This window comes from Lemur catta, chromosome 15 (assembly GCF_020740605.2).
Source record: "Lemur catta isolate mLemCat1 chromosome 15, mLemCat1.pri, whole genome shotgun sequence".
NCBI classification, from domain to species: domain Eukaryota; kingdom Metazoa; phylum Chordata; class Mammalia; order Primates; family Lemuridae; genus Lemur; species Lemur catta.
In genome coordinates, this window is record NC_059142.1 from 27,532,858 (window position 1) to 27,554,677 (window position 21,820).

The following is a 21,820-nucleotide window of genomic DNA, read 5'->3' on the forward strand; positions in this document are numbered from 1 at the left end:
AGGTAAAAGCTAAAGCAATCTTTCCTTTCCCCTATATATGTTCAATAAATAGAAGCCTTTCTAGTCCAAACAGGAATTGCTGTGGCAACTTTGACCTTTTCTTCACTGGGCAACTAACCATTCCCCTTGTTAAACAAGCACCCCGGGGTGGGGGTGGGGGTGGGGGTGGGGGGGGCAGTGTCAAGAAAACTCTCAAAGGGCAGGGATTCTGTTTATCTCTGGGATCATGCCTGGCTCATAAATACTTGGTGAAAGGACATGTGGGTGATGGTCACTGGGGCTACTTAGCATTTACTAGATTCCCTGGAAAGAAATATAAAATAAAGTGTTTAGAAAGTGCATGCAAAAAAAAATTATCATGCATTCTATCAATAATCCTTCTCATTTTTGCAGTGTTTCATGTGCATTTCTCCTCTTTGAATAACAGACATTCCTGCCTTGCCCTCGCCACGACCAAAGCAGTAATAACGAGCATTTCAAGCATTTCTCAGCGCTACAGGGCCAGGCTCTTTCCCGGCACTGTAAGTGCATGATGTCACGTCGCCCTCGTAACAGCTCTTTTTTACAGATGAGTCAACAGCGTCTCAGAAGGTAACTGACCTATCCAAGGTCACACAGCCGACAAGCGACAAAACCTAGAGGTCTGACTCCAGCAGGCCAGCTTTCAAACCCCACCCTCCTGTGCAGCTGGTGCCTGTGGGCGAGAAGGACCTTTACTGGCATTCTCAGGTTGACTTCTGCCTGCCTTGTCGCACTGCCTGCTTTTTCAGGCAAGCCTCCCTCCGTCTAAACCTGGGTCTACCCAAGGCAAGAGGAAATATCTGATGCACTGGACACAACCGGTCCATACCAGGTGTCTCTGTGGGAGCCCTGACCTTTCCTTTGCAGGGTAACTACCCACTACCCGTTGTCAAACAGAAACTCCCTGAGGTCCCTCCCGCAGCTAGGGCCCCAGGAGCTCAGTGGCTCTCTCTCCCCTCTAGCCTCCTCTCTCAGATAGCTGGCATTCTCACTGGTAAACTAGTTCTTTTATATCATTGAGATCTCAAACAAAATGAAATCTGAACCTTGGGTATGTCTCGTCGCCATGGAAACGGCTTCAAGCCTGAGTGCCCCCGGGAGATATGGGTGCAATTCTTCCAACTGCCGTGGAAGTAAGTGACTGGGGACTGGATAAAGCTAAAACGAGGTTCTGTTGGATTAGGGGCAGTTTTGGTAATAAACACGACATGTTCAGCACAGGATCATGTCATCATTAGCAGCATTATAGGCATACAGTCTCGATTGTCGACAGTGTGTTGGCTTGGTGACGAACACACCAGCCAAATGAGTGACAGTGCAGACCGTTCTGTCTACTTCCGTGAAGGGATGTTTTAAACTCTATTAAGGCAGCGTAAAGAATGTGGTAGAAAAAAAACATAAACAGTAATAAATTTCAAGGACATTCTGTAGAAGCAATTTTGTTTCTGGGAATGGGAAACCAAAATTTCCCCAAGAGGCTCCATTATTAAAGCCATAAATAAAGCATCCCTGATCTGATTGCTGGGTGGCGTTGCTTGCAAGGATGGCTCTGGAGAAGTGGCTCAGACTTTGACGCAGGCAGGACAGAGAGGAGAGGCTGGGAAGGTGAGTCTGAGGGCGCTCTGCCTTCTTTCCAGCTTGTTGCCTGCACACCAGATGAGAGTGCAAGAATGATGAGCACATTTTGCTTTCTTGAAGATCATCAAAGATGCTTACCACAAAATTTAAGGATGAATTTTCTAGCGGATGCCCTCCTTTTCTTCTTTCCATAAATGTACACACTCTCCTCTAGAAGTAAAAGCAACTAGTGTGGTGCAGGGACTACCAGTCTGATTGCCTAGGTGGTCTGGTTTGGAGTCCCAGTAACCACGGTTACTTAACCTTTCTAAGTCAGTCTCCTGTGTCGAGGCGGGGTTAGAGGGATGAATGCTGGATCCTAAATGTCCTATGTGCTAGCAGGGCCCATCTCAGTGAGTTCCAGTCACTCAACAAAAAGCCAAGTGAGACTTGCTAACACCCACTTGTGCCGGGCACTTTATGGCTGTTACTTTATTTGACCTCACAGTGACTTATGTGGTTGCTGGTATCCCCATTTACAGATGATAGAAACTAGTCCTGATCATAGCAGTGACTTTCTCAAAGTGATGAATGTATAAACATGCAGTCAGGCTTCAAATTCCCATCTGTCTGACTCCAAAGCCAAGGTTCTTTCCACTTGACTGCTTATTTCTGAGCTCATGAGCTTGGGATAAATCATTAACATTATTTTAATTCAAAATAAACACAATTCAATAGTTCTGTAATAGTTTTCAAATAATTTGTTAATGGCTTGGAAACTTCAGCTTCTCTAGCTATTCTGTCTCTCATTAAAATAATCCCATATCACTTGGGAATTAGAAGTATCTTCATGCGACATGAACTTTTAATCCTTGGCTTGTTCCAAGCTACCCTAGAGAGTTACCCCTGAATGGCCCCATAGAGATGTTGTCATGTGTTAGGATACCTTAGTCACTCTCACGTGGGCAAGTTTTTGAATTTTATCTCTTTGAATCATTTTGAACAACTTAAAGCAACACGTTTTTACCCTACGAAGAAATATAAAATCAGAGTGCTTCAATCAACAGGCCTAAAATCCTATAAGATAAAGGTATAATACAACTCAGCTCTTCTTCAGTTCTAAGTTCTGTGCTTCTAACGATTGAAAGGCCATGATTTCCATTTTATGAAAAAAAAAAAAAAGAATAAAACATGAGAGAACAAAATAGCCATGACATTTTGGGTGTGTGTTTAGATGTGCCAGAAAGGTTCCTGTTGGTGGATATTCACAGCAGGCTGGGGCCACATAGGGTGTGGGCTTTGGAATCTGAACAAGAGTTACAATTTCAGCCCTTCCACAGGCATGATAGTCATACTCTCCAAGCCTCAGTTTCTTCCTCTGTAAAATGGGGGGATTATTGTTAAAATTAAACAGCATACATAAAGAGAAAATATAATACTCTTCATCTCACTCTCAGTTCAAAGTAGACTTGGGGCAATGTGTGATGACAATCGTTTTATTGATGCCTTACTTTGTGCCAGGCACGGGGCTGAACCTTCCCCATAGATTATCTAAGGGAAATCAGTATTTGAACCCAGGTGTTCTAGCTCCAGAGCCTGCCCTATGCCCTGCTCTAGGACACAAGCCATCTATTGCGTTCAGCTTAAAGGATTTATGAGCAATTGCTTCAGCAGAAAGCAGGTGCCTGTGAGGGTCCAGCGTGAGAGTCTTGGCTGCTGTGGCTGGAGATTTGGCCAATAGCGGGGAGAGCCTCGCATAAGCCTTCCTGCTCCCACACTGCATAATTATTATTATTATTATTATTTTTTGAGACAGAGTGTCACTTTGTTGCCCGGGCTAGAGTGAGTGCCGTGGCATCAGCCTCGCTCACAGCAACCTCAAACTCCTGGGCTTAAGCGATCCTACTGCCTCAGCCTCCCGAGTAGCTGGGACTACAGGCATGTGCCACCATGCCCGGCTAATTTTTTCTATATATATTTTTAGTTGTCCAGATAGTTTTATTTCTATTTTTAGTAGAGACGGGGTCTCGCTCAGGCTGGTCTCGAACTCCTGACCTCGAGCGATCCACCTGCCTCGGCCTCCCAGAGGGCTAGGATTACAGGCGTGAGCCACCGCGCCCGGCCACACACTGCATAATTAGTACACCTGGCTTTCTGCTCCCTTGGGTTAGGCTCCCTACTAGACTAGGCACATAATAGATGTTCACAAAAAAATGCTTGTAGGATAAATAAATGCAAATAATAATAAACTGGATCATTTACCTTACATAGGAAACATTTCATGCTTAACTTCTCCATTCTCCTCTTAAGCACACTAATATGCTTAAACATTTTTTTTTTTTTTTTTTTTGAGACAGGGTCTTGCTCTGTCACCCAGGCTGGAGTGCAGTGGCCTCATCACAACTCACAGCAAACTTGAACTCCTGGGCTCAAATGATCCTCCTGCCTCAGCCTCCCACGTAGCTAGTACCACTGGTGCATAGCACACCTGGCTAATTTTTCCATTTTTTTGTAGAGACAGGGTCTCGCCCTTGCTCAGACTGGTCTTGAACTCCTGGCCTCAAGCAATCCTCCTGCCTCGGCCTCCGGAGTGCTAGGATTACAGACGTGAGCCACTGTGCTGGCCTTAAACAGATTTTTTTTTTAAGCTGTTTATTCTCCATCATCCCCATTAGTTCAACATCCGTGGAGCATTTATTCAGCACCTACTCTTATTAATGGAAGGGGGAAGGATTACATATGTAATCCATTAGAGAGTATTACAAAACAACAAAGCCCAGCTTATATTTAGCTATGGAGTACATTAACACTGTTCAGGTAGCATTGACTTCTGTAGCTGTTTTATGTTAATTTTCTAACTTGCATTCCCTAAGTTCTTATTAAGTAGACAAGGTGTGCAGACTAGGAAAGTGTCATGTGAAACTATACCAGAATTAACGAGGCTGAAGGAGAACCCAAGGTGAAGTCAGATTGCTACCTATTCTTGACCCTGTCACTAGTAATGAAACCTTGCAAAAATCTCAATTTCATCATCTACAAAATGGGGATAGTCAGCATGTGTCACTGCTTTCCCACAGGGCGGTGAGGACACGCATAGGACGATGTAAGGAAATATCTCATTGTGAGGACCCTGCATGAGATCACGTCAGCAAAGCACCAACACAGGGTCTGGCATAAAGCAGGCACTCAGTGAACACTAGCATTCTCCCCTCCCCTTCTCTCGGCCTGAGCTCCTGGACAACACTGACAGGACTAAGTGCTTGGAAGAGTGAAGACCCATGCAAGGACTGCTTGGCTTGATACCGGTTGTCTCGTGCATGTTATTTTCTCTCGCTCCTCTCTGCAAAAGGCAAACAGGAATGAAATGATAACAGGCACATCCACTGAAGCAAAACAGGTCACAGGAAGAAGATAATACACTCAAGGACAAATAAAAGTTGACTATAGCTGGGCCCAGAACGGGTAGGTGGAAATTTGTGAGAAGTAGAGAAGGCATTTCCTTTTTTACAGAAAAGGCTTTAAAAATGTTATTACCAATGTGAAAAACACACTTTTATGTGGTTTTAATACCTTATTGCTTTTTGCCATTTAGGCTGCCTGTGCAAAGTGAGAATTCCCTGAGATATAGAGGAAAGCTTTTGAAAAGGTACTTTAAAATACAGTGTAAAATGATAATGATGATGCCTAAACAAAATTGCTTAGCCCATGTTAAATGAAGGCACCAGGACACAAAACCGTACTTACAATGATTGGATCTACAAGACTATGTGCATACGGACATGGCTGGAGGAAGGGTACTTAGAAAACAAAAACAGCTCATTTACTAGCATGACAGAATTACCTTGTCCAGTGCCTGGAATCAAATAGATGTTTAATAAACATTTGTTGAATGAGTGAGAAAATTTGATATTCCACAGAACTGTGAATATTGATCTCCCTTTGTTAATCATTGAGAGATGACACCACCTCTACGACATAACTTTGTTGTTTTACTTCTTTTTTCCCCTTAATGCAATCCCATCTCCACCAAAGAAACTGGTGTCCATCAGAAAAGCTTGCAGAGTCTATGAATATAGAGCTTAGTACACAGAACCGGATAAAGGTCACTCATGCATTTCTGATACCTAATGCCAGGAGAAGCATTTGCAGATAAGCAGGGGACCTGCTTTTTATTCATTAATTGGCAGACTGTCCTTTGGAAAAATAACCCCTTAGGGTCTCAGCTGACAGATCTGTGACTGAGATTAGACAGAAGACCTGCTGCGGGCCTTTTAGTGCCTTGAATGGTAAATGTCAAGATAAAACATACTGGGGCAAGGAAGACAAGCTCTCCAAAGAGTTAATATTTGAAAACTTTATTTTCTCAAATGAGCACCAACACAGATTGGAAATATGACAGAAACAATGCACTTTTCTCTAGTATTGAATCACTATGTACAAATACAGGAAAAGGTGAAGACAAATTATTTGAAAACAATTACCTTTGTTACTGAAGCAAAGTGACCTGAAAAATGCCACCAAAGGAAACAAAAACAAGACAAAACAAAAAACCCAGACCCAACAAATACGGTAAACACAAGCATAAATACACAGATTCCGAATTGAAAGATAGTCTCTGCAGGTTGGGAAAAGGGGATCAACTCCCACTTTCACCAAAATGTTATACAAAAACATGTGGGCAGATAGAATTTGGTAATATGAGAATAGCTTGTTTCTTCTTGGCTTTACCTTTTTATTGCCAGTAGTTTTCATGACTGTATTTTAATTTAAGAAAATTAAACATCTCTTTCTTCTATCTAGATAACAGGGGTTTTTTTTCCTCATTTGAGGCAGATTCTTGTAAAATATATATGAGTTGATTGTGTTCAAGATTTGATTTCCCAGACTCTTTCTGAACCTGAGGCAATCTGACCTTAAAAAAAAAAAAAGCTGTTTACCTATAAGATATGTATATTATTTTATTATTGTTCTGTTAACCCAAACCAGTTAATGTTTAACATGACGTGGCTTCTAAAACAACTGGAACCCTGGGATATGTGATTCATACACTCACGTCTTAGTGAGAAGCACAGATGTCACTCTGCTTGATCTTCACAAACAACAGATTTCCTTTACAGTCTGTAAAAGTTGAGCACACAAAGCAAGAAAAAGGAGCAAACCAGCAGCAGCTCCATGCTCAGGAAGACAAAATCCTCGTGGTTTGTGCTGTTGGTCCACTCAGAAACAAAAACAACCAGAGAGAAAGAGAAGAAAAACTTTATGCGCCCGAGGTGTAAACTGTAGTTATAGTGTCCCCAATAAAAAAGAAAACAGGAGGCACGATCGAAAGTGCTTTTACACACACACACACACACACACACACACACACACACAAAATTAAAAACATGACTCCAATTTGTTGGAAATTCTTCCAACGAGGAATCACTCTAAGTTGTTACTACTAAATGAACGTGGTTTTATTTCTTTTCTTTTCTAGCGAATACTGGTGCAAGAAGATACTTCAATTCTCAACCTGGTAAAGTACTGCAGAGTCTGTTCCACTGGGAAAAAATGCAGACAGGCATTGCTTTAAAGCCTTGATCCAGATGAAAGTGATAGAGACCTTTAAAAAGAAAAGTATATTGGTGATCACTGTTTCCCTTAAAATACACTTCAAGAAATGCAGAGGAAACCATAGAATTTAAAATGAAAATAAAAAGTGCTCTCAGGGGATCTGAGAAAACAGCACCAAATATATTATTTAAAAAATTAAATATATTTACAAAAGTATATTTCACAAGCAATTGTTTTTTTTTTTAAATATATATCCACTTGAAAATCTTTTTATAAAGGGGACACTTCTTTCGCACACACTGATCCACCAGTAAAGATTTTCTCCACCCTATCTTTGTGATCTTACTGTCACAGGAGTTGGGGCAGAACTCGGTCAGGCCCAGCTGACAACCTGTGGGTATCAAGTCTGGCTGTTCTTGATTAACATCAAATCCACCCATCAGCAGCCTGAGACTAACATCCTGAGGGGTCCAGGTATACCCCAGGGTGGCCAGGGGCGTATGACCCAGAGTGGCACAGGGGAGATGAAACTAGAGTCTGCCAGCTGGACTTCGGTTCAAAAATGAAGGCAGCTGCTGGCTGAGGTACAGAACTTCATGCCTTTCCCTGTCTCACATCTCCCTTTCCCGTTCTCTACTCCCTGCACGCCCCCCTCCAAATCTACCAACGAACTCCAATTCCCTGAACCTACCTGGGGTGAATGGATGAGGTCTTTGGTTATGCTCTAAGTTGATAACTTGGTGAGAAAATTAAAGAGTGAGCTTACTGAGGCCATGAGTTAATTTAGCGCCTCCGTTACTCAGCTGTGGCCTCTCCAATACTGCTAAATTTTAGATAGACAAGCCATGAACAAAGCTAAAGCTATAAGAAGCACTTTTGGTTTCATTGACACAAAGGGAAAGCCTAATGAGTTTTTTTTTCCCCTTGCAGTATGGAAAAACCAACACACTACTCAGATCTCGCACACCAGGAAGGTGCCGTGCACCCACTGGATGCTCAGTGGAAAGTAACTGACAAAAACCAGAACCAGGGTCTGACTGGAGCCTGCTCTGACCCATGCAACAGTCACAGGCCTCAGCCCCAAGGAAGAACAGTGGCACATTGGTCTCTTTCTCTGCTCCTTGAAAATTCTAAGGCGTCCCACATTTGGTTTCCGTATGTCACCATGTTCCATTTTTAGTTTTAAAAACAAAACACCTACCCATATTTAACCCCCATTTTCTTTTTATGGAAATGATTCTCAATAAACAGTCAGGGCATTCCCTGAGCAAAGGGTCTAATCAAAATCCATGAACAAAGACCACTTCCTCTAGGAGGGGAAGGAAGAGAGGGGAAAATCCATGATTTCTGTGCTGGCAAACCAGCTTAGGAATGTGAAAGTTGAAAAATGTTTTGCTTTTCTATTGAGAGCTTGGGCCTAGGAGCCAGAGGAACTGTTTCTCTGGGAGCAGAAATCAAACACTTCTTCTGAACCTCAGTCTGCCTTGCCGTAAAGTGGGGAGAACAACTTACTTTCCAAGGGCTACTAAAGCACTCAGGGAAACATCTGGACAAGAAGCCTTGGGGAGCAAAATTCAATTTCTAAGAATCCCTATGTCCTACAGAGGTACTCTACTGCCAACCCCAGAGCTACCTTGCTTTCTGTCAGGCCTGTGGTCGGCCACCAGCAGGGCATAACCACGCCTGGCCCAGGTTTCCCACTCTGCCACCTGCACATGGAGCTATATACCAAGGCATTTCCACCATGGACTCTCCCTATGCAAATTTGGTTCTGCTGTAGATGTAATTCTGAAAATGTCCTGGGGTGTCTGTTTTCATCTTGGTTAATAAATTTTGCAGATTATTTTCTCCATGAACTCACTCTTTTGTGAGATTTTTAAGGTTAATTTTCCTACAGGATCAGCCTATTTGGAGAATGAGATGCTGAGAGTTACCTAACACACACAATGTATCTTAACAATAATATTTTCAGTCTAAGAAATGAAATTAACTCAGTTAAATGAGTTTCAGTCATGCACCTTATACTGGTTGAATTGCTGTAGAGCAGACTTCACAGTGTTGATTAAATGTAACAAACTGCTCTTTCTCTCAAGAGCCTTATAGGGGTTTAGTCTCCACTTCCCTAATATAATGAAGTTTGGATAGGTGGGGGGAGTAATATTGGAATTCATAACCCTCCCCCACTGCTGGACCAACCGACAGGAGATTTCTCTCCACACAAGGTCCAAGGGGAACAACTAGGGCATGAGGAATCCACCAGCCAGGTGTCCACGAAGCTCAAAGCCTTTGGCGTCTGTTTTCCACAGTCTACAATGATAGAACTGGAGAAAAACACTCTATGAACAAAGCATGGCTGATCCCACTGAAGCCACTGCACATCCAAAGAGGAAAGATGCACCTAACCTGTACTGGTTCCAAATCTGAAGTATTCTTGGGATTGCCCCTACCCAACCCCCTTCCCTGGCCACATTACTTTTATTAAGGGTCAGAAAAAAGGTCAGTCAGAATTGCTAACTGATTCTACTTTGTATTTTTCTGGCTCAATATCTGAGCCATTTCTTCAGGAGCTTCCAAACTGCAGCCCCCTTCACTCCCTGCTCTCCCCAATTACTGATTTTACCTCGTTGCTGGTCAAAGCCTTTGAGATATTTGGATCTTGTGCCCACTGCAAATGGCAGTCCCCTCTCCCCTCACCTACGGGGTGTCTAAAGAGGCAAAGAAGATGATTGCAAGAGGCCGAGTGAGGCGTCAGGGTCATCAAAGCCCACTTGGCCTTTTCTCAAGTCACTCACTGCTGCCAGGACACTCCCCAACTCGGCCCAGGAGAACCAGGCCCTTGCCCTGCCAACTAGAATTAGGGCTACTTCTTGTGCTCATTTGCTAGCCTGGCACATTTGGTGTCAGGGACAGAAGCTTCTGATCAGAGAGAATGCAGTCATGAGGTATTTTTTTTCTCTTTGTCCTTTTAGACAAGTCGATTATTTCAAGCCTAAGTTATCAGGTCTCCAGGAGCAGCTCAATTCCGTTCCTACCACCACCCTCCCGCCCCCTAATCACCCCAGGACCCTCAGGGTGCCCCCTTTTCCCTCTTCCTCTCGCCCCCGTGCCACTGCTCTCCTGACAAGAGGCCATCAGGCAGCTCTTGCATGGGCCCGGGGGCCTTCATCAAGGTGGGCTGCCGCCATGCGGTCAAGGATCTGTTCCTTTCGTTGTTTTGTTTTCAGCCAACACTAGAACAGAGAGAGAAGCCAGGATCAACTCACAAACAGATACAAAGCAAAGAGACAGAGAGACAGTGATTTAGAGGCCGGTCACCAGAAAGATGGTGTCAGGGTGGGAGGATGCCCCAGATGGCAAGGCCCCTAAATGGATGGAACCAAGTGTTCAGTCACTCTCTCACGCTTGGGTAGAATGTTCGGTTGGATAGCGTTCACGTGGACACTGGGTTGGGCGGATGCTGTGCGATCAGTCCCAGCCATTGTCCTTGATCATGTGTGCTAGTTCAATGATGTATTTGCCTTCTTTATATTTCTGGCTGCTTTCAAAAGCATGTTCCTAGGAAACACAGAGGAAGGGAAAATACATTAAATGACCAAAGATAAGAGAGTGACTTTTGCAGCACAGAAGCAGCGGCGCTGCACATGGCAGGCATGAGGACCGGTGAGGTCTGGCCCCAGCTTCACCCAGGCTCACTGGGAGAATTCCTACCTCTCGAGCACTCTCTGTCCCCTTCACCTAGCTGCAGGACTGAGTCAACACCAGGACTTTCTCAACATTACGACCAAATTTCTTCAGGATCCCTGCTCTTTTAAGTCATTGCTCAAATGTTGTCATCTTGGTAAGGTGTTTCCCAACGACTCTACTTAAAATCCCAGCTTCTACCCCGGCACTGTCTCCCTCTCTCCTCCTCACCCCTGCTTTATTTTTCTCCACAGCACTTACCACTTTCCAACATACATTATAATTTGCATTTATATTTTATTTATTGTCTGTTTCCCAGGACTACAATATAAACTTCGTGGAAGACAAAGATTTTCATGTTTAGTTCATACCTGTATCCCTAGAAGACTGCTTGGTGAATGAATGAGTACAATTGTATGTGTGTTCGTGTGTGTGTGTGTGTGTGTGTATGTGTGTGTGTGTGTATTTACCCATATATATATGGGACCCCCGATTTCTGGTGCTAACAGAAGTTTGCTCTACAGATATATATCTATAACATTTCTGTGTCATTCCTGCTAGTTTCTAGGAATACAGGAAAATCTGGCTCTCATTTTAAAATTGTACTTCTTAGGCTTAGAGAAAAGCCACTTACTGAGAGAAACAAAGTATTGTAAGACAAAACAGGTTTCCTATTTATTTAGTTTTTCTTGATGTTTCTATGTTTGATGTGCAGAGACAGGGGCTGTATAAACTCCAGGCTAGAGAACCTGGCAGCCCCTAAGCCCCACCCAACTACCAGGCCTCCAGGGGGAAAACTCAATACAAACCACCCGGCAGGTTACTCTTCTAAACTCACAGTGCTGTGGGCTTCTCCCAGCCAATAAACCCCACAGAACAAAGTCCTGTATAGGTCTGGGGTAAAGGGCTGTTTTATTTGCAGAGATAGATACATAAGAATATCTTGGTGTATTATCTGAAAAACGCCAGTCACCTGAGTATGCGGCTATGACTGACGTGCAGAAGCAGTGACGTCAGCTCTTCCTCCGAATTACTAAGGAACTAAATCTTACAGTCAGTAGGTTCTGGGCAGCATTTGCATGTACTGCATCTGCTGCCCACAGCTCGGGGGCTTTGGGTTTCAGAACAAGAGTTCAGACGCAGGTCTCTTGCTGAGAGAGGAATCAGTCCACAAAGTCGGGAGGGGAGAGGAGGAAGAGAACCAAGAGGAAATATAGAACGTGCAAACACGCCACACACACAAGAGCTGTGGGCCCAGCAGCAATTTCCCTGACACTTCGTTATTCCGTGTGTGTGTGTGTGTGTGTGTGTGTGTGTGTGTGTGTGTGTGTGTGTGTGTGTGTACATGACAGAGGAATGTGGTTTGGGAATAAGACCTATTGTTCTGCCGGGTGCGGTGGCTCACGCCTATAATCCTAGCACTCTGGGAGGCTGAGGTGGGAGGATCGCTTGAGCTCAGGAGTTCCAGACCAGCCTGAGCAAGAGTGAGACCCCATCTCTACTAAAAACAGAAAAATTACTGTCTCAAACAAACAAACAAACAAAAAAAGACCTATTGTTCCATAGTGATGGGTTCAAGGGATGGGGGAAGGAGGAGCAAAACTAGGAGAGTGAGATTCCCTATTAAGGAAAAAAAAATAGCCCCTGAGCCACACAGGCACGTGCAGAATGTCAGAACTGGACTCCAGGGGAAAGAGCCCTAGATCTGCAGCCTACAGAGATGCCCAACTGATTCCACTCCTGCTGCTTCCCAGCATCACCTAACCACTCAACTTTCCACTCAATCACTTACAAAACTGGGATATTTACATGACTTCACAAGATTGTTGTGAAGGTCAGAAGAAATCATGGGATGAAAGAATGAAGCCCTACTCCCGGCACATTAGAGGTGATCGATAAATATTTGGGGTGTTGGACGTTTCCCTACTGTCCTACGCATGTCACTGTCTTTGTCAATCTGTTTCCACAGTGCTCTCCTCCCTGGCATCATGACTGTAAACATCTTGAGGGCAGGGACTGGGTCTCATTCATTCACAGTCGTATCCAGTCAAAGGCTTTCAATAAAACTTGGTCAAATGAGTGAATCATTTTACCTGAACCTCAAGCTAGGGGCAAAACCAGCCAACTCAGGTTTATTTTTTGTCTCTACTCCGACACATCATCAGATCCTCAGTGGAATAAGAGAGCCAAGAGGTTGGGAAACAGAGGAGGGGCAGAACATTTCTGGATAATCAAATACAGAACTGCCCTCCCCAACACCACTATCCAGAGGCCTGAGAGCACACAGCGGGAGTAGAGTTGGCTAAGGCCGGTTTCTCCCACAAGGAACAACCAAGCCAACCCCAGGTAGCTGTGGCTAAACCATCTTGGTATCATGAAACATACTGTCTAGGTTTTCTCTTTCTAATCCTGAACATTTCCAGGGAGATGTGGAAACGGAATCTAAAGGCAGTACTGCTAAGCTCACTGCAGACTCCACCTGCAGCAGGTTTTTTTTTTTTTTTTATCAATTTGCACATATTTAAACTTTATTTAAATGGAATCATATTCTGTGTCTGACATCTATTGCTAACATTATTTATATATATATTTCCCAATGGATGTAATTTTTTTATTTTTTAAGTGCAGTATTAGGTTCACAGAGATTCACCATATACCCATTACTCGCCCCCAGACTCCCTCACTATCAAAATCCTACACTAGGGTAGTACATGTGTTACGACCGTGAACCTACACTGACACATCATCACCACCCTGTGGCAGTTTTGACTACTCCTTCAGGCTTCTTCTGAAGCCAACGCAGGTCATGAGCCACATGGCAGGAGGAGGAATTTGAGACATTTTGCATGGAATGAATTGCCTCCCAAGAGTCAGGAAGACCAATTTTTCAATATCCTCATACTCAAACGAACTCTATAAGCATGAAGAAATGAGGAAACTTAGCACAAAAGCTAAGCGGGTTGCCCAAGGATGCACAGCCAAATAAGTGATGGAGCCAATATTTGAACTTGACTCTAGCTGCCTGGGTGGTACTTAGCTGCTAGCCAGAGGGATGGCAGTGACTGTGTCTATGGTTGTGTGGTGACCCCCATGCATGTTAGAACAATCAGTCCCCAGTGTTAAAGCAGCAGATCCCTGTCCTGCCCTCTTCTGCTCCGGCAAAGGACTGCTCACTCTTCCTAGACCCCAAGGGGACCTTAAAATGTTTTGCTCAGTTAAACAATGAAAGAAAGATTGTCCATGTGAGAGATCCCAACCATGACTACATATGACAGTGGATGTTATTTATGACAACGTTTGACAATGCTGAGCACACGACCTGGGAGGTGTTTCAGGAACACTTAACTGGAGCATCCGCTGAAGGGGTGGGGAACCTGTGGCCTTCTGGATCCTCGAGTGTGGCCTTTTGACCGAATCCAAACTTCTGTAAAATTTGGATTCAGTCAAGGGGCTGCACTTGGGGATCTGGAGGGCCACATGGGGCCTTAAGGCCGCAGGTTCCCCACCCTTGCTGGATACCTGGCATATAGTAAGCTGTCAGGAAATGTTATGTGCTGTTATTACTTATTAATTCTAAAGGCGTGTATGTGTCTCAGGGGTAGGTGTGAAGTAATGAACAGGAGGAGGCACGTGTGAGTGCAAAGGTAAGAATGAGCGTGGTAGACAGAGGACTGTACGAAGTATTGCTTTTTGAGCTCAGTTTCCTGTCCTGCTCTAAGACAACTGCACAACACCAAGGGAAGCAAATAGAAGAAACCATTCTTCTAGAATGAGGCTCTTGGCTATTCCCTTTATAGCCCTCTACCAACCAGACTCCTCTATACTTACATATTTCCAGCCCAGCGTGGTTTTGCAGTTTTCACAGTAAATGTCTGCAACTGCATGCAGTCCTGTTAGCAACACACGCTCTTCCGCAGGCCCGCAGCCTACATTAACTCTATGTCAGGGACAGAAACGGAGAGGAGAGTGGGTAGTTAGTCACTTGCACATCATCAGTCATTCAAGCTGAGCTTCCAGCAAAAATTAACTAGGCAAGGCTGCCCCGAGGGAAGCCAACACTGAAGAGAGGATGGTCTAAAACTGAAATGAATAACCACCCCCAAAAGTCTGGGACAAAATGGAAATATCTCAGTTGGAATGAATTTGAGATCTGCAAGTTCTGATGCAGTGGGTTTACTAAAATAGTCTTTATGGTTGAGATTTGCTTAGAATTTAATTTTTTCTAACAAATACTTTTCATCTTGTGACTTAAGGGGATAAACTGACAACCACACCGCGAAGTTCACAGCCGTGAGCACAGGTCCTCAAAGCTTACTGAGGATTGAATAAAGCTGAAGATGTCGAACATGACGGCACGGTCTGGTTCTGATGCCGAGGATGAGTGAGCCCCAGTGTTGGATATGCTCTACTCCTTCACAGAGTACCCGATGCAAGCAGGGCACATGAGATTTCCACTTTTACAGTTCATCTGGCTTGTGTGAGCTTCGCCTTCCTTTCCCAGGGAAGAGGTTATACATTCTGTGCCCAGTGATGACTGCGGGCTGTGCATACTGTACATCTTGGCTAAGTGGGGCTTGCCTCCCTCCTTAGGTTCTCTTCTGCAATGACATATCTCAGACCTCATTATGAGACCCCCATGCTGAGGCTGTCTCAGAAGCTCCTCAGCTCCTTGCCTCTCGGACCACAGCCCTCTGATGTGCCTACTGGGGTTAGTGTAGTGAATATTATTATTTTTAGCCAGGGATGCTACCCAAAAAAATTCCCCAAAGGTAACTGACTACCAATTATGGACAGTAACACCCCACAGGGTTTTACTGTTGCAGAGAAGGCAACAGTTTAATTAGCATCAAGAGTTGCTTTCTGCTTTCTTCTCCATCCCTCAGAAGTTACACCAGGCAATGGATGTACCATTCAGAGACACTCACACTGAGTTAAAGAGGTATGCTCGTCCTTGACTTCCTTGGAAGGACTGAAACATAAGAAAACAAATTTTGACAGTTAGATGTCCATTTCACCCAACCATTTGGGAAACCAACCCAAATAACAACAAGTGTGACCTTCCAGGATCGACACAGCACAAGGGAGCATGGAGCCGGTTAACGGTCCAGCTGGCAGATGGCATGGGGGAGGAGGCAAAGGCAGAATAAACAGAGCTATAGCTTGAACCAGCCCACACTTGGACTGTTTTCACCAGCCCAGATGAGATAATTAAAAAAAAAAAAAACCCACCCAAACCCCAATACGTGATTTAAAACTTCTTTCCTCTTGACATTGCTTGATATAATTAATCCACCTGGGATAATTAATCCACACTGGCCTTTCCTGGTCCCACCTGCTTTCAGTCATCTGTGCTGGCCACAGCTTCCCCAGGCACGGAGACCAGTACTGGCACCTCTGCTTGCCCTCTTGGCCCAGCCCTACCAAAGGCAGTGAAGAACTCCCAATCCAAGAATAAACTATCAGCCCCACACTTACCACTTGTCTTGCCTTCTGGTAGATCCTAACTGCCAAGACAGTTACAATCCTCCTAAATGGGAGCCTGGAAGCCCTCCTTCTGAGGTGTAAGCAATTTGATCTCTACATCACAGAAATGCTCATCATGCAGCAATCCAATTTTAAACTCTAGCTTAAATATGAGCTTCTTTCTTCCAGCCAGAGGGTGGCGGGGAACAGGAGAAACAGGAGCCAGAGTCTGCCATGCAATTTGGCATCTACTTCCATTAACATAGGCCTTGTCCGTGTTTTCCTCCTCTGGTTACACTGAGATGTCTGCCTGACATGAGCCAGCCGTGTTCTGCATTGCTGCCTGCATTTTTAATGTGGTCTGACAATGGTATCCTGAATTTAACATCCTAGTCTGCCCTGAAAACCACTCTAAAAGCAACAAACAAACAAGGGACTCTCCCATGACCTCTGTTATTCAGTGGCTGAAGAAATCTGGGGGTGACTGGCTAACAGATGACCAGAGGGTAGGAAAGCACCAGACAGTACACAGATCACTACCCACGAGACAGTCATTTTGCCAGCTGAGCAGGACTTCAGGGGTCAGTGCTGCTAGCCAGAGAGAAAGGCAAAATTCTCTATTTGAGGAAAGACTGCCTCTGGGGCAGCTGGATTGTTGGTGACCTGCAACATTCAAACGCACCAGCCAGAAGCCTTCACTCCCAGGTGCAAACTGCAAGGAGTAAACAGATGTTCTCTAGGTGCTGCCCAGACCTAAACCAACTCCTTCCTTTTTCCGAGTCTCGCAACATCCGAGAGGATCACAGCAGCTCCCCGGCCACAACTGAGCAGTGTGAGTGTCAGAGCCTTAAAACCTGGAACCTGGAAGTCTATGATGAGTGTCTGGATGAGACAATGTCCCAGGGACACAGGTCTAGATTTGGACAAACTGTTAGTTCAGTCTTGGAGCACAAAGACACCCCAGGGTTTCTAGGGTAGCAAAAGCTTTAAGATCTGCCTTAACCCCTCCCCTAGCAACTTCTCTTCCTACTTTCCCACTGTGCCCTTCGCTCTGGTCAGACCGGACTTGCATTTCACCAGCTTTGCCCACACTGTTCCCTCTGATGAGGAGGCTCTTCCACCAGACCAATCATAAGCTTCTGCTCAGGCTTCTTCCCTAAGGCTCTCTTGACCTCCCCCAAAAGAGGCACCCAATGACATCCATGTTCTGGACCCTTTGTGTTCCCTGTGTTTTCCTTTTTCTTAGCACCTAGAACCCTGGATTTAAATCATCTGTTTATTTATAACTTCCTCTCTAGATTGTGAGCTCCCTGAATACATAGGCCAAGTCTTCAGTCTGTGAACCTCCAGCACACAGCACCTGCATCTGGCATACAGTAGGCATTTATTATTTTTTCTGAGTGAATTGTCCATTTTGTTTTCTATAAACAACTTTATTGAAGTGCAATTGACATAAAATGAACTGCACAAATTTAAAGTGTACTATTGGAGGAGTTTGATACCTGCGACACCATCACTGCAATCAAGATTACAGACTATCCATCATCCCCAAACATGTCCTCATTCTCCTCTGAATTCTCCCCTCCTCTCATCCCCTTCCCACTGTGGATCCACAGGCAACCAGCCACTGCTTTGTCACTATAATGTGCATTTTCTGTAATTTTTTATAAATGAAATCACACAGCATGTAGTATTTTTTGTGTGGCTTCTTTCACTCAGCTTAATTGTTTAAGGATTCATCCATGTTGTTGCATATATTAACGGTTCATTCCATTTTTTTTGCTGAGTAGTATTCCATTCCAGATATACCACAGTTCATTTCTTTTTGGTTTGATTTTTGATAAGAGATTTGGACTAGTTGACCTCCAAGTCCCCCCTTCCAGCTTCAAAATGACATCCTTTTATGATTCCATGATCCCAAGTTATGGGTAATTGGGACTGTCATCCTCTAAGAAATATTTGGGAAGACCTTCAAGTTCAGAGCTTGGATGAAGGTGTTTACGGGAAAACAAATCCTAAGAGAAAGTAGACAGGAAAATAACATGAAGCAACACAGCTTCCCCGATTATGAGGGAATGACCTCATAAAGCACTGACTTATTTCACCAACACTCACGGACCATCTACTCTGCTAGACACAACTGGGAAGGCAGGGGGAGAGGCAAAACTGTGAGATTTACCAGGGCAGCAGTATCCCCAGAAGGTATGCAAGACAATCCTTTTCTCCAGGGAAAGGGGAAAATACTAGAAATTTTATCTATTTTTATATTTTAAAAAAGTTTCACTAAACAGCTACAATATATCGATTGCCACTGGGACCTTCCCTGGGCTAGTATGTGTCATATGTAAACAGGTATCTGGAAGGAAGGGTGAGGGTTGTTGGGGGAGGAGGGTGGGAGTTGACAGTGGTACTCTTCTTCTGTCTTTACTTTCAGGATATTGTGAATACTGTTGTTTCTTTGCTACAAGATATCAGTAATAAAATATTCTCAGAAATGTGTCCTTAAAAAAAAAAAGATGTCAATAATAAGGCTGATCTTGCAGGGCACAGTGGCTCATGGGAGGCCAAGGTGGGAGGACCAGTTGAGCCCAGGAGTTTGAGACCAGCCTGGGCAACATAACAAGACTCAGTCTCTATAAAAAAATAAGAAATAAAAAATAGCTAGATGTGGTAGCATACAGCGGTTGTCCTAGCTACTTGAGGTGGGAGGCTTAAGCCCAGGAATTCAAGGTTATAGTGAGCTGGTTAACATCACTGCACTCCAGCCTGGGTGACAGAACAAGACCTTGCCTCTTAAAAAAAAAAAAAACAAAACTTTAAACAACAGGATCTTTGCAATTTTTTGTTGTAATGGGACAGTGTACCACAAAGACATTCACTTACAGCAAAACATCTGAAACTTATTCTATAGAAAAAACTGGCATCTGACAATGTTTTCTCTTTATATGATTTTTATGACTTAAAAATGTTACAAAAATTAATTCGAAACAGATATTTAGAAGAAAATCTTTGCTACCTTGTATTTGAAGAGAGTCCTTGGCCAGGTGCAGTGGCTCATGCCTGTAATCCTAGCACTCTGGGAGGCCGAGTGCGGGAGGATTGCTTGAGAATAGCAGCTCGAGACCAGCCTGAGCAAGAGCAAGATCTCATCTCTACTAAAAATAGAAAAAATTAGCTGGGCATGGTGGCATGTGCCTGTAGTCCCAGCTACTTGTGAGGCTGAGGCAGGAGGATTGCTTGAACCCAGGAGTTTGAGGTTGCTGTGAGCTAGGCTGACACCATGGCACTTAGCCTAGGCACCCAGAGTGAGACTCTGTCTCAAAAAATGATTTCTTAGTTACGGCAGATCATATGGGGCAGAGAAAGAAAAACAAAGAGTTCTTAGATACTACACCAGAACCATAATCTAGAAAAGAAAAAATAATTGATAAATTGAGCTTTATCAAAATCACTACACATTAGAATTTTTTTTAACTGACAAAGCTAAGTGCTGGCAAGAATGTATAGTAACTGGAACTCTGCAAAATGGTATAGCTACTTTGGAAAAGAGTTTGGCAGTTTCATTTACCCAAGTGAAATGAAAACCTATGTTCACATAAAAACCTGTATGAGAATGCTTTTAGCAGCTTAATTCATAATCACCCCAAACTGGAAACAAGCTAAATGTCTCTCAGTTGGTGACTGGATAAGCACGCTGGCATATCCATATAATGCTGTTCTGTAATAAAAAGGAAAAATACATAAAAAAATTAAAAATAAAAATAAATGCCACATGGTCTCACTTATAAATGGGAGCTAAACGATGGCTATGCAAGGACACACAGAGTGGTATAATGGACACTGGAGACTCAAAAGGAGAGAGCGTAGGAAGAGTGATGGATGTAAAATGACCTATGGAGTACAATGGACACTATTTGGATGATGGCTACAAAAGTCCAGATTTCACCACTGTATTATATAAACCTGTAACAGAATTTAACTTGTATCCCCTATTTCTATTAAAAATGTTTTACAATGGGAAAAAATATAAAATAAAAAGGAACAAACTATTGCTACACAGAACGACATGGATGAATCTAAAATGCTTTATGCTAATATCAGTGGTTGCCAAAGCTTATGAATAAGGGGGAAATTTGACTATAAGAGGTAACAACGGAGATGGAATTGTTCTGTTATCTTGGTAACAGAAGAAAGCTACTCTCAGCCCCTGCTAGGAAAGTCTAATAATCACTATTAGACTATGTATTTATAAGACTATAAGACTATGTAGTAGACTACAAGACTCTAAGAAGATGTATTTGTTAAAACTAAAAACAAAACACTCCAGAAATTCATAGGACTGTCCACCAAAATAATTTTACTGTATGTAAATATAAAAATAAATCTTTTAAAAGTTAATATTTTAAAAATAAGCCATCTCTAAAATCTATGTCTGCACACTGTATTTCTAAATCTGTACAATTAGGAATTATAAGCAATTCCCTAATCTATTTAAAAATATTCCAGTTTCAGAGGGGCTTGAACCCTTATTAAAAAATACTTTTATTTTCTTCTTCTTCTTCTTTTTTTTTTTTTTTTGAGGCAGAGTCCCACTCTGTCACCCTGGCTAGAGTGCCATGGCATCAGCCTAGCTCACAGCAACCTCAAACTCCTGGGCTCAAGCAATCCTCCTGCCTCAGCCTCCTGAGTAGCTGGGACTACAGGCATGTGCCACCATGCCCAGCTATTTTTCTCTATATATTTTTAGTTGTCCAGCTAATTTCTTTCTATATTTTTTAGTAGAGACAGGGTCTCGCTCTTGTTCAGGCTGGTTTCGAACTCCTGAGCTCAAATGATCCGCCCACCTTGGCCTCCCAAGTGCTAGGATTACAGCCGTGAGCCACTGCACCTGGCCTAAAAAAATACTTTTCTGAACATTTTGCAAGAACAACTGATTGACTACCCTTCTCCTTAGAACATATCTTTTGAATTATTGCATCAGAAAGTGATAAACCAAGATTTCTTTTTAAAGGAACATATTCAATCACATATACTTTTAGTAAAATAAGATCAAAAGCAATTTTAAAATTATTTACTTTCCCTTTCATCCTTTTAAATTTTATATGTTTATTTTTAAAAAATTTTATCTTTATAATATACATATTACATAGCAGCACACATTATTTTTAATTACGTATACATATATTAGGAGTGTATGTTCAAACACTTTACTGCTAAGGGTACGTAATTTTTAAAGTTTGGAGGCCATTGTTCTAGGGCTTCCAGTCTGCTTCCAGGCAGGGCCTAAGAGTAACTTTCTCTGGCCTGACACAGATTAGAATTCCTAGAGAGAGCAGGGGTGGGGGGAGGGTGCATGTCAGAGAAGAGAAACACCAGCCAGGCCCAGACACACCTCAGAGAGCCACTGGGTTCCTCCAGGCCTGTTCTGAGAGCAGGCTGGCAGAGGCTCACCCTCTGCAAAGTGTGCCCAACCCAATCGGGCCTGTCGTGGTGGCAACACCTACTCGGGCACCCCCCGAAGGGCAGTGTCTATGAACCTCTGTTT

The 21,820-nt window shown here is 43.4% G+C and overlaps 1 protein-coding gene and 1 long non-coding RNA gene across 4 annotated transcripts in view; one reads left to right on the forward strand and one right to left on the reverse strand.

Annotated features, from left to right (window-relative positions):
• The first annotated feature begins 1,540 nt into the window (after positions 1-1,540).
• LOC123620410 lies at positions 1,541-7,183 on the forward strand. Its single transcript, XR_006728834.1, has 2 exons — positions 1,541-1,626; positions 7,055-7,183. It is a non-coding gene; the product is annotated as an uncharacterized LOC123620410 (long non-coding RNA).
• The window catches only part of YPEL2 (yippee like 2), a 59,273-nt gene continuing 43,370 nt past the window's right edge, over positions 5,918-21,820 (reverse strand). For all 3 annotated transcript variants that reach the window (XM_045525633.1, XM_045525631.1, XM_045525634.1), the window contains 3 exons: positions 15,738-15,781; positions 14,641-14,749; positions 5,918-10,686 (listed from right to left, as the gene is read on the reverse strand). In XM_045525633.1, coding sequence (XP_045381589.1) covers positions 10,597-10,686; positions 14,641-14,749; positions 15,738-15,781 — 243 coding nt within the window. In that variant the 3' untranslated portion in view covers positions 5,918-10,596. The remainder of the gene's footprint in view (positions 10,687-14,640; positions 14,750-15,737; positions 15,782-21,820) is intronic.